The following is a 17,418-nucleotide window of genomic DNA, read 5'->3' as shown; positions in this document are numbered from 1 at the left end:
TTAGTCGCTTTGGGACGTTAAACCCCATAAAACAACCAAACAAAAATTGAATAGTTCTTAAATAGCTCGGCTCACAAAAGAAATAATGGCACGCAGTGGAGGAGTCAGTGGCAGCTCCGCGCTGCTCTGACGTCACTCGCTTCTCGCGCATGCGCCGTTGGGGCTCTCCGGGGCTCCGCGAAATCGCCCACACCTAGCGTAGTGTTGCTTCCTCAACAAAAAAAAACTTTGCGTTCCAGGCTATTATATATGTGTCGGTTTGAGAGGTGTATTTCTGTTAGCCTGAGTATTTCTAACTGCGCTTATTCTGGGCCGTTAATGCGGCCGTAGAGCTGAAAACGTAAAAATTGGTAAATTGGTGTTTGAGGAAAGGAAATGGCGCAGTATCTGTCTCATATATATACAGGTGTCCGTCAATATATGTGAGACAGATACTGCGCCATTTCCTTTCCTCAAAAACCAATTTCCCAATTCACCAATTTTTATGTTTTCAGCTCTAGGGCCGCATTAATGGCCCTGAATAAGCGCAGTTAGAAATAATCAGGCTAACAGAAATACACCTCTCAAACCGACACATATAGCCTGGAACGCAGTTTTTTTTGTTGTTGTTGTTGTTGCGGAAGCAACACTACGCTAGGTGTGGGCGATTTCGCGGAGCCCCGGAGAGCCCCAACTGCGCATGCGCGAAGAGCGAGTGACGTCAGAGCAGCGCGGAGCCTCCACCGACTCCTCCGCTGCGCGGGTGACTCAGTGGTGCCGTCGCAGCAGCGCCAGCAGTGCATTTTCCAGGAGGAGTGACGTCACACGGAGCATAGCTGCGGCGCTGGGGCCACCGCCCACTCCGCTACGCGGGTGACTTAGAGGTACCGCCGCCGCTGCGATTGCCGTGCCATTGCTTCCGCAGTTTTACTCGGGATGTTCATTGGTCAAACCACAGCCAATTTTTTTTTTTACATCTGACAAGGATCCACCACTGTTTCCCCGCAGTTGTGCATAAGGCAATTGGGTGTTGTCCTACGTCGTCCCCCACAATGATAACGATAACATTGAGGACGAGTATTAAGGCGGAAGCCTTTAATGCCTCATCGTTGTAAGCAGCAGTTGTCGACAGAAAATGTCACGCTTTTCAATTGGTGGAAGCGGTCGTGACGTCACAGTGCGCGAATTTCAAACGGGGCCAATTGCACTTTGGCTAGTAACCATATATACAACCAATTGAAGGGATTTTATAGTGATGCTCCAAGTAAGTGGGACTGAGCTTAGTTAATTGCCTAATTACCCAATTAGCCTAATTAGCTTTACTAGTCAGGCCATATAAATAAATAAAAGCGATTAAGAAATTGGTCGAGCTCAGGAATCGAACCCGGTCTTCGGCGTGAGAGACGAGCACGCTATCCACTCCGCCATGCCAGCTCGATGGTTTGGAATAAACAAAGGCGCGTCTAGTGAATACGGTGTCTTCACTCACTCTCATCCTCCTCCATTCCCTTCCGGCGAGGTTTAGGTGTCCACCGACAAATGAGAGACAGATACATTTCCTTTCCTCAAAAACCAATTTACCGACGAGCGAGGCGTAGAACCGAATGGGCGATGGCGTTCTATGGACTCCTTGGCAGCGTTGCAAGACGCTGTCGCGTTCCACTCTTAGGGGCGAAGCTTAACATCTTAACCACACATCAGTGACCACACTTTAGGTCAAAAAAGTGCCCCCTGAATTTTGACGGGTGTCCACCGAGATATGTGAGACAGTTACTGCCTAATTTCCTTTCCTCAAATACAATTTTCATTTTCTTCATTACGGCTCCTCTTTATCTATCTTCTTTCACTCCCACCTCCCTTCCTCTACTGTGCGGTTCAGGTGTCCACCGAGGTGGCAGAGAATTACTGCGCCATTTCCTTTCCTCAAAAAGCGTTGCGTTCAAAGGGCAAGGCATCGCGCCGAACGGGTGGTGGCGTTCCGTGGACTCCCTGGCAGCGCTACAACGCGCTGTCGCGTTCCACTCCTAAAGGCGAAGCTTAAGCGTCATAATTAGCAGTTAATCAGTATTCAGACATTAATCAGTAATTAACAATTAATTAGTGATTTGTCATCACTTAGTAATTAGTACTCAAATATATGTGACGCCACCAGTGCCACAGAAACAGCGAAGGTGCTGCGGAAAACGCTTCCGCCTCTACCCACTTTAGACAGTCAAAGTGCCCCCTGAATTTATTTAGAACTTGAAGTGACAGATATGCTTTTTGAGTCGATGAAAAGTCGTTATTGCACAACACCTATTCTCGCCGATGTTACACAGATAACAACGAAGTCCCCAGAACAAGTTAGAGAGCTTCGAGTAGGCAGCGTCGACATGCCTCGGATCGGGGATTCACGAAGGATCGCATGCACTCATTCAGTGAGCTGACCCAGGCATACAGAGCCTCTCGCCAGCTCTACCCCCCGCCCCACCCCTCCCTAGATAACAGACACGCAACACTCTGGCGCAGATTACAAACACATACTCTCCCCTCGCCCCTTACCCTAACCCACTATCATCCCTCCTTCCCCACTCCTGCTTGCGCCCTATGCCCAGAACCCTTCGCTTCTTCCCTCCACATCCTTTCCCTCTGCCCGGCGGACCCTCCCCCGCGGGACCTAGAGAACCTCAAGACCTGGGAGGACTGGGAGACCCTGCTGCATTCGGAGGACCCGGCCGTGCAGACCATCGCCACCGGCCGTGCTGCCAGTGTTATGGACCTCAGGAACATAAACACTTGAGTGCAGTGGGGTCGTGCGGGGACCCTGGGGCGTGCCCCGAATTCCTTTGTAAATAAAGTTTTCTCTCTCTCTCTCTCTCAGCGCTGTGGTTCTATGTTTGGACACTCAAAGAAAAAAAAGTGTGCTTGAAAAGCCCGTGTCGACCCGATGAGATTGACTTAATTTACTGTCCTCCGTTGAATCAAACGTCACCGGTGCTCAGGGTCAGTGTATGTAAGCGTCAAATAAACACTGCAACCGAAGGAAAAAAATTCCAAGGTCTTAGTTAAGGCAGACAAATCGCTAGGGCATTTCAGTTGCACTTCGATGGCCCCAAAACCGCTACATGGAAGTGTTAATCAATCTGGTCTGTATTTCCTCGCCGGCAGTTATTATTTTTGCGTTCATCTTTTCGCATTTCTACTTCCTGTTCGCGTTACATTTGGCGGTGACTGTAGTGCATGCACATTGTGGGAAGCATACTACGTACCTGGGTGAAATTCCTGCCGACGCTACGAAGGAAGACGTACTCCTTGGGGACCACGTCGTGACCCAGCTGCCGGTCGATTTCCTGCCGCACGTCCACCAGCCGGGCAGTGGGCAGTACACTGCGAGATTGATTGATTGATTGATTGATTGATTGATTGATTGATTGATTGATTGATTGATTGATTGATTGATTGGTTGATTGACTGACTGACTGACTGACTGATTGATTGATTGAACGATTGATTGATTGATTGATTGATTGATTGATTGATTGATTGATTGATTGATTGATTGATTGATTGATTGATTGATTGATTGATTGATTGATTGATTGATTGATTGATTGATTGATTGATTGATTGATTGATTGACATTCCCTCATACATCCATTCATCCATTCACTGACCGAGCGACCGATTGATAGAATGACTGACCGACTGACTGTCTCACATTCATTCGTTCATTCATCCATCCATTCATTAATTCATCCACTTACTTCATTCATTGACCGAGCGATCCATTGATCAACTTTTGAGACAGAAATGGTAATAGCGCTGCAATAAGACGTACACAATAAAGACTGACACAGGACTGACACAGGACATGCGCTAACTGACTGACTGACTATCGACCAACCCACCGAGTGACTGACTGACTGGCCGACCGACCGACCGAAAGACCGACTAACTGACATTACATTCCTCTCCTAGATAAATCTTCACATCTCGTTTGCGATTAGCTGTTCAACTACCCAGTTTTGATTAATGCCCGGTGTGTTTTAAGGCTGACGAAGAAAAGATTGAAATTCGATTGGAACAGAAATACTGAATAGAGCCCAACATGAGAAAATCGTAAGCAGTGTCGGCAGCAGAAGTGGCGCGTACCGCACCCTATAAGCCTCTTGCGGCGCCTCTCGGCGTTTTCGCATATTACGAGCACCACAATCGAAACCAACAAACCGGCATTCCTCGAAGCAAAACCAATCACCTTCTCGCCTGTCGAAACAGGAGGCGCTGCCGGAAAGTGGCGCGCCGAGGAAGTCTTACACAGGATCGCTTGGTGTAAAGCACTTCTGCGCCACGCAATCCTAGCTCTTGCACGTTTGAGTCTTCTGTATTAGTTCAAGAAATGTGCAACTGGCCACGCAAAATTTTGTGACCACTCTAAAGAGCAAGAACAGAGATGAATAGCTTCATGTAGAAGGCTTTTTAGCGCAGACAAAGACAAGGACAAGAGAGGCAACTTCCCAAGCATCACAGGTAATCGGCTCATTACTGGAAATGGATTGTTTCACTCTGACCCTTTGTAGAAACGTCCTTTGCCAATACATTTTCCAATATTGGGTCGTTTACTTGTGCTGCTTGGGATAAACACAGAGGCTTGTCTTTGCGCTATGAACCCCTCACATCAAGATCAACTGTCAACTCGCCCAACATGCAGCTTTAATGAAGATTAATAGCTGTTCGTGACACTTGCGTAGTCTTGAACGAGAGTACGAGGTCTGTTCGTAAAATATCTTGATTTCATTTCTAACCACCGAAACCACTGTGTCGACGTTCATTTCGTTTGGCCAACTGAGCGTATACGAGTCCACACTTTGTATTTCATCCACTTGACTGGCAGTGAGGAGCCGTGTATTCAAGTGGGTTTCAGTGCCGGCATTGCGTGCAGAACGTCGCAGCGACTTGAGCAGCCAATATGCCTCGAGTTCTGCATCCGGCTTCAAAAATTTTATCCTCGAAAATCGACTAAACGATTCGCCGGGCTCCTTGGAACTACTCCATTATTGGAACACAAATGCAGTACTAACACTCTTTGTTGAGAGACGGCCACAAGTTGTTGGAAGTTGTGAGTACTGTTGGACGCCTTCCACAGTTCGAACATCCTAAAGTGCTCAGCCAGTGAGGGCTCCGGCAAACTACATTTACCAATGGTCCTGTCAGAGAACTGACAGACGACTCTGGTATTCAGCAGATTCCTGTCGCTGAAATTTCGACACAGAATTAAAGTCGGCCTGTATCTATGTTCGCTGAAAATGGAGCTGTTAAAAGCTGTAAAAGCCAAAAACTAAAACACAGCTGTCGTCATCACCGGCAAATTTCGCAAGTAAAGTGCTGTGCAGTGACAAACTGCGGATCTCAGAGGCTAGGCTAAATCACCATTTAGTTCAAAGCAGTAGTCACGGAGTCCCCTTTGGTGTAGACGTGGCAAGTCTGAATAGTGGCGGGAAAATTTCGCGAGAAAGAAAAAAAGTTTTGTTACCGGACAAACATCGACATACTCTCAACGAGACATACAAGGTCACGTGACATCTCTCGACCAATCAGCGAATTTCGTCTCGGACACTGGCAGGGTTTTGGTGTGATGACAAGTCTATGATTATTTATTGCCGGGTTGAAGTTTTCATCGGCCCATAAACGCCGTGAGAACGAAAACACCGGTACTGATGGAAATACCGTACCTGAAAGCTCCCGTACTACAGTGCACCTTTGCAATCATTACATAAGGTGCAGAAAAGATTGCCCAAGCATTCCATCGCGACAGTTTGCATGCCTCAGCGACAGTCCGGATCTTTCCGAGAGCGCATTCTGCCTATTAAAAAAGCTGTTGTCTCACGATATATTTCCGGCCCCCAAATAGAGAAAAAGACAGCACTATACGGTAGCTGAAGAAGTGGAAGTTGATGCTATAGGGTTGAGGGAGTTTTTAAGGGGAGCACGAACTAGTGTCGCCAGCCTATGTTGTCAACTTTTTTTATAAAATGAAAGGGATGTATACCTTCTCGACCGAACACCTGTGCTATTGGACTAAGCATGTTCTCCAGTAGTAACGCGACTCTAGTCACAAAAAGTTCCTACTATATGTTCAAATAAACAGGATCAGGACCGTGTGAAGCTCAGTCTGTATAAATCTGAACACATAACGCACTCATTTGTTGATGTCGCTTCTGGCCGTGGTCTTACGAATAATTCCTGTGTTTGATGGCAACCTTGCGGACAACACTGGAGGAGAAGATTCCGTAACTTCTTGCTATGACGCACTCAATGAATACAACGGCTTTTTATCAACCCTATGAAGAGATTTCTGTGCTCTGTTTTAAGTGCTGAGGTGATTTACATGAATTTTCATTGCTTTCACCCTCAACCGCTGTATTACGATTGATTGCCATCACTTGATACATATTGTTTGGCCTTGGTTAGATGATAATGTAAGCAAAGCTAAATCTAAATGAAGGTGAAACATGTCAGAAAATTTCTAAAATATCAAGTGCTCCTTTCTCATTGATTCCTTCCGCCTGTTTGATAAATATTTATCTCAACTGCATGCAAGTCAATGCCTACACTTTCTTTCCACAGAAAACCTATATATAGGTCTGAATATCCGTGACCACAGAAACAGTTATTTACTAAAGCACAATCAAATACTCAGGGCATCAATATTTTGGAGCTAGTACGCGCTGGGCACTTAATGTCGACAAAGCATGACGCACAACACCAACACTCCGTGACGTCAGAACAACCTTGTTAACGATAAATAGAGCGCTTGAAGATCTGATACTTAGGATAACGAGTGCTCAAACAACAAAACGGAAGCAGTAAAAGTTTTATGGGTTTTGTCGCTTTTAGGTGCACTTTCTCTTTTCGCAAAAACAGAAGGCATAGCCATCAAGGGTCACTGACCTTTCTTCCACCACACACTCATTTCCACTGGTAACGTTTCCTTCACGGCATCGCTTCTAAGTCCGCCAACACCTCTTTGATCGCAGAAAACAAGAAAACACTTTGGCAAATGGTCCACTGAGACACAGTCTATAGCCGGCTAGTCGATTCTAACCCGAAGCGCCTCGTTTGAAAAGCGCGATCACTGTCGTTATAGAAACGAAGCCTACGCGCGGGTCGCAAATTTTCAACGCAGCATAAATTGCCTGCATGGGTGGGTCCGCTATTTTGCTTTTGCCTGTGCTTCATTTCTGTTTTCGCGCGGTCGTTGGCTTCCAGTCATTTGCGCCAATCATGAGGAGAGTCCCGCCATCTGGCGAAAAACGATCGCACTGATAGACTGACGGAGTGGCCTCCGCGATTGCTGCACGCAGCCGGAGCAGATCGCGGCGGCCACGCTGACGCGGAGCCGTATATTCCCTTCTCTGCGCTGACGGGCTGATCGCGCGTGCGTGTCGCGAGCCTCAGAGATGCAGCGTTCCGGATCAGGGTTGCTCTTCTTTTTATGCGGATCTCGGGGGCTATGTAGAAGCCCAGCTTGCTCAAAATCACACATATTTTCGTACGGCGTATGAGCCCTTCGTTTTAAATAATTTCCTTGCGAATTCGATGGACGGTCTAAGCACTTAAAATCCGTATACGGGTTTCCCAGGTCCTGAACATTGAGTGCCTTGAAGCTAGCCTTGGCCTCAGGGCGAAAAATTACTTGAACTCCATGATTCTTAACAAATCATAAAAATACCAAGGAAAAGAAATAGAACTAAACAAGAAAAGGCTTCCTATAAATGCATGTTTTTTTACTCTCTTTAACTACCTCAGCAGCCGATTCTTAAGTACTTCTATGTGGTACGCCCCCGAGAGAGAGCCAAATGCAGGTCGTCAATTACCGGTAATTGGTCCTATATCCAATATGTGTGTGTGTGTGTCTGTGCGTGCGTGCGCGTGTGTCTGTGCGTGTGTGTGTACGCATGTGTGCGTGCGTGTGTGTGTCTGTGTGTGTGTGCGTGCGTGCGTGCGTGCGCGCGAGGTATACGCTTCGTTAAAGTAAACAGTGGACTCGACGTTTCGGTCGAAAGACCGATCTTTTTCTCGAAAAAGATCAGTCTTCAGATCGCAACGTACTGTCGTGGACAAAAGTGGTATACTCGACGCGGCGGGAGCCCGAGCAACAGAAAACTGCGTTGCAGCGCCATCTACAGGCGCCATCTCGGACCCAGATAGCCAATCTGTGACCTTTATTATCAGCAGGCATGTCACTTGGCTCGTTTCAATGTTTCAAAATGCGCTGCTTCCACGACAAGTTAGCCACGCGCGCGCGAGCATTTGATCGCATCATGATGGTGCGCGCGCCGGCTCTCCAGCCATATTATGGTGGCTACTTCTAGCCACCATAGCCATATCTCGAATACGTGTCGAAAAAAAGAATACACAAAATGAAAAGAGGACCACCAAATTACTACTGCTGCAGCGCCGCTCGGCGATTTGGCGAGCAATAGCTCGAAACATTGAAACGAGTCAAGCGGCATGCCTGCTGATAATAAAGGTCACAGATTGGCTGCCTGGGTTCGAGATGATATATATGTACATGATTTTAGTTTCGATACCTGGGCGCCGCCATGTTTGTCTTACTCGAGCGCCGCCTACCTCCGACGCCATCGTGGGCTGATAATTTGCAGGCGGTGGGCTGCAGACAAAGCAGCGTGCGATCTCTGAAAGTGTCATTCGCCCGTTTAATTCCTGCCAAGCCTAGAAATTATTGGTGGGGGTTCGCCTCGTGTCCATCCTCGTGTGTGCTATGCCATTACCTCCTGCAATAACCAACTGGGAGCAAGCGACCATTCCTCGATGCAGCGAACGATCAGCATCGGTGAGTGCCATGCTCGCAGTTCACGCGTGCTTTTTTGTCGCCGGTTGCCTGTAGAGCAAATGCGGCACGGTGTTGCTTGTTAGAAAAACGAAAGCAAAATGTGTTGAAACACAAGATCGCGGAGAGCAATGAATATCTAGTTTTTCGCGGAGCGCAGTTTTTCTTGAACATTTTCGCTGCCTGCTTGGACATGGCGAGTGTGACAGTTTAGATGCTGAGCTTGCGACAGAGTACCCCGTTCACAAACTGAACACTTTGAAAACAGCGAGTGCATGACCGAAACGAATCCACTTCTGATGATTAGAATGTTTGTTTGCGGAGATACGCGCGATGAAATTGAAATTCGGCCCTTCCTGCCGCTTGCGTAGGGCTGTTCGTACTACGAGCGATACAAGCCAGTTGACTGAAAGCAATTCGCATTCTCGCCTTCTCCGCTCCCGCCATTACTCACTGGTGCAGAAACACCAGAAAATGTGCAATTACACGATCTAATAGGTTGCTACGCTAATGGAACGCTATTACCACTTACTGACAGGCAGAATCACCGCACCTGTGTTGAGAATTCCAATCTCAATCGGGTCGGGGCACTGCTCAAGTCGCTACGTTTGTTGTATCTTTGGTACGGTTATGCATAGTGTGGTTTTTGTTTTGTTTTTTGCAGTGCATTCGATGCGATTTCATTGAATAATTTATTACAATGCGTGGCATAGTTTGCCGTCCTGTGCATGCCGTGTATTTTTTCATCTTACATTGCCATGGCTGCATTTTTCCTCATTTTGAAGTTGGGTAAAAGTTCATGTCGCCGCTTCTATTCATGCCATGCTGTGCAAATTAAATTAGTATTTTTGGACTAACGACATGTTTATTTTTTTCAGGTGGCGATCACCACACCCTCCCGATATTGACGATCACGTGGGGCGGCGAAACGAAGTTGTGGCCAAATTTGTGAAGTCCTCACATAGTGTACTGCTGAATTAAAAGAGCTCTGCCAAGGCTGTCCAAATACTTAATCTCTTAAAATTATGCACTGATTATAGTTTGGTAACCCAGGCGCTGCGCTTCGTTCCGCGCCCGATAATAGGCACAGGCAGTGGGTTTGTTTCTGTCTGCATTTCGTTCACAAAGTGCGCTAACGTTTAAGCTTTTTGTTGGCGCAAGTATTTTTTGTTCCACAACTATGCCCACTGCCAATGCAACTCGGGACCGGCGGAAAAGCGGTGAAGAAATGGACACCGCAGACGTGCTGAGACCTTCACATAACATGGTGCGCGTACATACTGGCGGCGTTTTTTTTTTCTACTTTCGTCGGCTATTTCCGCAACCGACAATAAAACAGTGATGTCTAGAAGACGTTGGTGTTCCGTACAACATTGCTGCTTTTGTTGTGCAGACGCAAACACGCGAGCAGGCGCGGACGTTGCTCCGCGCGCCGGATTATCAGCCCAGGGGAGGACGGCAACAGTGGGGTGTCGCGCACCGCACGTGTTTGAGAGTATTGCTCCCTCTCCTGCCCGCTCCTCGTAAAATGGTGTATATATATATTGTCACGTGCTTCCACGGAACCTCGACGGAAGAAGCAGAAGATGGACTGACCAGCAGGAAGCCTACCAGCGTCCTTCAGCTCTTTCTCTTCCTTTACTACCTGCTGGTCAGTCCATCTTCTGCTTCTTCCGTCGAGGTTCCGTGGAAGCACGTGACAATATTGAGAAACGCTTCATTTCGGTAAACATTTCTTGCATTTTTGTGCTATACATATAGGTTGCCCCGGATAATTTAAAAGAAGGTTTTAAAAATAAAAGACACTTCGCACACGAACGAAGCCAGGTGCATAATGTTGCCACTAGCCTATTGTTACTCAGGCTACTTTTATGTTCTGCTCAACTTTTCTGATTTTTTTTTTATTCCGCCTTAGCTACCATTGCATAATTAGAACTGAAATCACCAGTGCTCAACCACTGTATACAACCACTCCCCTGTTCAATGTCCTCGGGCTTTGAGGATAAAATAAATGCGATGAAATGAAACTGATTTGTTATGTTCAATTAACGAATTTCTTAAGTATTGTCTGCAGATCCCAAGTGTGATCGGCAAAGTCGTACAGCACGTTCAGAAACCTCTCAATAAATCGTTTCCTGCACGATATATCTCACGTGGTCCTTTTTTCCGCGTTCCGAAGAAAGCCCGCGAAATATGAAAACATAGCACGTGACGGAGCGCTTGCGCTGAGTTACTATGCTGCTCTCAAGCGCGCGATGGATGGACAACGTCGGCTGCAGGGATGCCGTGGCCAGCGACAGGGCGTTATAACTGATGCAGCTATCTGGGCATGCGGCTCTTATCGCATGACGGCGCAAATGCATGCTGCTGGACGAGCGTTTCCGAAGCGATAAAGCGCCCATGGCTACGGAAGAGAACAGGAAGGAAATGTTGATTCTGCTTGAAAGAAGAAAAGGGCGAAGCGCGTGAGAACGATGGAAGGCGATGACAGCTGCCACAATTTTGCCTCCGGGATTCCTCGAGCGAGCGGGCACACACGTTCTCAGAACTGTCTCAACAAGCACGCCTTGCCCGTCGACTCTATCCCCCTCCCCACCCACGCCTATCCCACTCTCAACAAATCCTCTGGAGGCGACTCCAGACCCGAGCTCTTCCTACCCCTCAGCTTCTATCCCACTTCCGCCACGTTTCCCCAGAGTGCACTCTCTGCGGAGAATCGCACGCCACCCTAGACCACATCCTCTTCGGCTGCCCTGCCGATCCTCCCCCGCAGGGACAGCCCGCCGTCGGTACATGGGAGGAATGGCAGGCCCTCCTTGCGTCGCAGGACCCGGACACGCAACTTCGCTGTGTGAACCGGGGGCCAGTGCCATGGCCCTACGTGGCCTGGACACATGCGCGTAATGTGAGGGCTGTTGTGTGGCCCTGAGACCTTGCACAGTCCAAACTCGCTCGCACAATAAAGTTCTCCATCCATACAAATTACCTTGTTGTACTTTTCATACTGAACGATGATACTGCAACTTTAAAAAAACCTTACGGTTCGAATAACGGCGGATAAATCACACGGCGACAAAACCGAGTAATGGTAAAAAAAAAAAAAAACCTTGGCTATATTCAAGCAAGATTACGCATGCCTTCTTAAGACGACGACTCTTTTCGCACTGGCCCCGTCCGCTCACTTTCGCGGACTTACAGTCTACCCGACGTTATTTTTTGATCTCGCATCCCTCTTCGTGGTCGCAGTACCGGGCGGCAGCGGCTCGCTCCACACTTGCGCACCGTCACCGCGGCGCTTGTGCTCGAGATAGAGTGCGCCCTTAGGCTGTTCCAGCTTTGCCGGATGTAGATCAGAGGTCGACCAAGCTGGTTTCGATGCGTAACTCGAAACCTACGAACGCTGCGCAGGCATTCGTAGTTGAGCTATTTGAACGCTATGATACGCATCCGAGCTAAATAACGATTGTGCGTGCGTATGAGACGCTGAGACAGAGTGGGACTTTAACGAAGAAATGAAATAAATCTTCAAACGAGGCGAAGAATTGAAGACAGATATTCTGTCAAAATGTTTTTCGGATCCACAAGCAAGCGTTGATAGTGTAGGTGTTGAAGCTGAAGTGTCAAAGTCTTCAGTGTGGAGAATACTGAAGAAGAGACAACTTCGTCTGTTACATGTGCAGATGCACCAGATGGTGGTTGCAGCCCTGCGACTTCCCGAATCGAAAGGACTGACTTTGCAAACTGGATTCTAATCAAGAGGGAGGACGACCCAGGCTTTGTCAACAAAATACTGTGGCCCGATGAAGCCACCTTCTCAGGCAATGCCCAAGTGTATACATCCACAACGCCCACTACTGGGGTGACGAAAATCCTGACTGGATTTTGAAGCCATATCACCAATATCAGCAGTCGGTTAACGTGTGATGTGGAATTCACAGCGGCACTCTCATTGGCTCCGTGTTTTTTTTTATAAGACGCTTATAGGCGAAAGATACGTCAACATTTAGAAGAACAGAAAGCTGGGCTAGTTCGTTGTTACCCACATTAAACAGCGCGAGAAAGACGTTAACTGTTAACGTTTTAATGGACCAAGTTGTTTGTACTAAGTTGTGCTTGATTCCGTCTTTTTCGCGCTGTTTGATATGGATATGTCAACAATATCCTTAATGGGGCACTTGAGGATTTTCGTTGGGAAGTTCCACTGACTAGTTGGTTGGTTGGTTTATGGCGTTTAACGTCCCAAAGCGACTAAGGCTATGAGAGACGCCGTAGTGGAGGGCTCCGGAAATTTCGACCACCTGGGGTTCTTTAACGTGCACTGACATCGCACAGTACACGGGCCTCGAATTTCTCCTGCAAAGAAATTCAGCCGCCGCGGCCGGGATCGAACCCGCGTCTTTCGGGACAGCAGCCGAGCACCATAGCCACTGAGCCACCGCGGCGGCCCACTGACTAGTATTAAGGATATTTGGCAACAGCATGATGGTGCTCCCGCGCATGGCAGCAGAAAAGCTGGCAAATGGCTGAGTCTTTCTGTAGCAGTGGATTGGACGGCATGGGCACGTTGCATGGCTGGCAGGGTGGCCAGATTTAACTCTCCTCGATTTCTTCCTGTGGGGCTACGTCGAGTATCAATACATCGGACACAAACCACAACATCAGAGAACCTAAAAGAAAAACTAAGACAAGTCTGCTACTCCATCCTGCACCATGATCAAGAACAGCACGTATTCCTATGAGATGTCCGATCTGCACTGCAGCAGATGGTGACCTCTTTGAAACACGCATTACATTTAACAGGCGGTTTTTGGATGGAAGGTTGCCGAAAATTCCTCCCGTCCCTATCGCCTCCCACCCCTGCAACCTCATTACTCTTGCCTATTTCAAGCATCTACAAATAAAGCTATGTTCTTGTTCTCTTTCGCAGCCTTTGAACGCTTTATCGCTTCGGCAACGCTCAGCCAGCAGCTTGCATTTGCGCCGTCATGCGATAAGAGCCGCGTGCCCGGATAGCTACATCAGGCATAACGCCTTGTCGCGGACCACAGCCTCCCTGCAGCCGACCTTGCTCATCCATCGCACGCTTGAGACGCAGCACAGTAACTCAGCGCAAGCGCCCCGTCACGTGGTATGCTTTCAAATTTTGCGGGCTTTCTTTGGAACGCGAAAAAAGGACCACATATAATGTAGGAAACGATTTATTGAGAGGTTTCTGAACGTGCTCTACAACTTTGGCAATCACACTATACGAGGTCTGTTAGAAAAGTATCCGACTTTATTTTTTTTTTGCGAACACCTGATGAATATGAGACAAGCGCTTTCATCAGGTGACCTTGAACCTTCATGCGCATGCATGAATTTTTTCCCGCCTGTCGATAGCGTCAGTCGCTGGGAAACAGCGTTTGAGGGAGGCAGTGTGCAGTGCTCTCGTCGGTTTTTTATTGCAAGGAAAATGGCGGAGTGAAAGGAGCAGCGCTACTGCAACAAATTTTGCCCTAAACTTGGCGACAGCCGAGTGGAAACCATTCGGAATATTCAGACGGCTTTCGGTGAAGATGCTATGAGCAGCACACAGTTTAAGCAGTGTTACAATTGTTTTAAAGATGGCCGCACATCGGTGGAGAACGAGCCACGCTCCAATCGGCCATCAACATGCCAAAATGACCAGGTAATTGCCGAACTGAACGCTATGGTGATGCGGGACTGTCGCGTGACTATCCGAGAAATTGAGGAAGAGGTGGACATGAGCAATTTCTCCGCACATTCCATTATCACCGAAGATTTGGACATGGAGAGAGTTGCGGCGAAATTCGTGCCGAAGCTGCTCGCGGTGGAGCAAAAGCAGCTCCGTGTTGAAGTCTCACAGGACATGCTGGATTCCGCAAACAGTGACCCCGACTTCATCAACATCATAATCACTAGTGACGAGTCTTGGGTGTACAGGTACGACCCGGAAACCAGATCCCAGTCGTCAGAGTGGAAGCATTCCACGTCACCAAGACTTAAGAAGGCCCGCCATTTGCGCAGCAATGTGAAAGTGATGCTGACTGCTTTCTTTGACACCCTCTGTGTGGCAGACCACGAGTACGCACTCTACAGGGTCAAACAATAACCAAAGAGTACTACAGGGATGTCCTCCGTTGCCTACGTGGTGCTGTGCGGCGCAAGAGACCGGAATTGAGGTCAACAGGAAATTGGCGCACCCATCACGCCAATGCTCCTGCACATTCCTCGCACTCGAATCAGATTTTTTGGTGAAAAACCAGACTCCTCTAGTTCAACAGACTCCTTACTCTCCTGATATGGCCTCCTGCGACTTCTGGCTGGTTCCCAAAATCAAAAGGCCATTGAAAGGAGCGCGATTTCAGACAAGGAAGAACATTATGGCTGCAACGACAGCTGAGCTAAACTCCATTCCGAAAAGGGCCTTTTCGGAATACTTCCCACAATGGCAGCACCGCTGGGAGAAGTGTGTGGAGTCCCAAGTAGAGTACTTTAAAGATGACTAGGTTTGCAACGCTCCAGTTATGCAAGTTTTTTTTCAACGGCCAAAGGTCGGATACTTTTCTAACAGACCTCGTATATATATATATATATATATATATATATATATATATATATATATATATATATATATATATATATATATATATATATATATATATATATATATATATATATATATATATATATATATATATATACTGGGTGTTTCAGCGAACACTTACAAAAATTCTCATAAGTAGAATTTTCTTGATAAAGTTATGGCTTTTGCAGCATAGTATTACCAATGTTGGCGGACACCAGAAAACCGGTGAATCGTATTAGGTAGTAAACTGTTTCACAAACTTTAATAATTAATTTTTTAACTATTACAGTTAGGCGCCTAGTTGCAATTAGATATTTGTAGCTCGTCGTTAGTAATAGCCATATCAGGTTTTAGAATTTCGAAAATGCGATTATCCTCGGCGCTGTAGGTCGACAAAATTTGGCTTTTTCGACTAGTTACGTGCACTGGAGGGGATGCTTTGCCTGCATGCTTTCGATATCGCATGTATTTTTCGCCCGATGCAGCCAAACTTTGTCGAGCCACAGCGGTGAGGGTAATTGCGTTTTCGAAATTCTAAAAACTGATATTGCTATTACTAACGACCGGCTACAAATATATAATTGCAACTAGGCGCCTAACCGTAATAGTTAAAAAGGTAATTATTAAAAATTAGTGAACCAGTTTACTACCTAATATGATTCACCGGTTTTCTGGTGTCCGCCAACGTTGGTAATACTATGCTGCAAAAGCCATATATTTACCAAGAAAATTCTACTTATGAGAATTTTTGAAAGTGTTCGCTGAAACACCCGGTATATATATATATATATATATATATATATATATATATATATATATATATATATATATATATATATGACAGAAGCCAACAGTCACAGAAACCAAGGGGCACAGGGGATTTTTTTTTATTAATATATTTATTTTGTGGTGTTGATCAATTTAGAATATTACTGAATATGTTATCGCTTAAAGCTAATTGATTAGAAAAGCAGAAGAAAAAAAAAAGCAGAAGAAAAAACAACCACATGCCGCCGGTGGGATCCGAACCCACGACCTCCGAATTACGCGTCCGGTGCTCTACCTCTGAGCTACGGCGACGGCTGTCAAACCTTCTGCTTTCTTTATGTTTTACAAGTAACCTAACCTTGAGAGTGTTCATCAGCGCCACCCACGTTCATAAGCGGCGGACGTAGCACGTCCTGAGTTAGCGCAGGTGTGACGTAGAACGTCATCGAACGGAGAGGGTGGAAGCTGCATGAGAACCCTCTTGTGCTTCCTATGGCGTCAAGGCTGCCAGAACCGAGGCCCTCGCTAAGCATTTAAGCAAACAAGGGGAGGGGAATGAGGCGCTCGTTATAAATATGACAGAAGCCAACAGTCACAGAAACCAAGGGGCACAGGGGATTTTTTTTTATTAATATATTTATTTTGTGGTGTTGATCAATTTAGAATATTACTGAATATGTTATCGCTTAAAGCTAATTGATTAGAAAAGCAGAAGAAAAAACAACCACATGCCGCCGGTGGGATCCGAACCCACGACCTCCGAATTACGCGTCCGGTGCTCTACCTCTGAGCTACGGCGACGGCTGTCAAACCTTCTGCTTTCTTTATGTTTTACAAGTAACCTAACCTTGAGAGTGTTCATCAGCGCCACCCACGTTCATAAGCGGCGGACGTAGCACGTCCTGAGTTAGCGCAGGTGTGACGTAGAACGTCATCGAACGGAGAGGGTGGAAGCTGCATGAGAACCCTCTTGTGCTTCCTATGGCGTCAAGGCTGCCAGAACCGAGGCCCTCGCTAAGCATTTAAGCAAACAAGGGGAGGGGAATGAGGCGCTCGTTATAAATATGACAGAAGCCAACAGTCACAGAAACCAAGGGGCACAGGGGATTTTTTTTTATTAATATATTTATTTTGTGGTGTTGATCAATTTAGAATATTACTGAATATGTTATCGCTTAAAGCTAATTGATTAGAAAAGCAGAAGAAAAAACAACCACATGCCGCCGGTGGGATCCGAACCCACGACCTCCGA

General features: G+C 46.9%; 1 protein-coding gene across 1 annotated transcript in view; it reads right to left on the bottom strand.

The window, feature by feature from the left end:
* Nucleotides 1-17,418, bottom strand: part of LOC149365698 (uncharacterized) — a 154,189-nt gene that overhangs the window by 114,911 nt on the left and 21,860 nt on the right. The window contains exon 3 of the mRNA XM_089545302.1: nucleotides 3,228-3,345. Coding sequence (XP_089401428.1) covers nucleotides 3,228-3,345 — 118 coding nt within the window. The remainder of the gene's footprint in view (nucleotides 1-3,227; nucleotides 3,346-17,418) is intronic.

This window comes from Amblyomma mixtum, chromosome 1 (assembly GCF_055824585.1).
Source record: "Amblyomma mixtum isolate Tamu chromosome 1, ASM5582458v1, whole genome shotgun sequence".
NCBI classification, from domain to species: Eukaryota; Metazoa; Arthropoda; class Arachnida; order Ixodida; family Ixodidae; genus Amblyomma; species Amblyomma mixtum.
This window is presented reverse-complemented; position numbering and strand designations above follow the sequence as displayed.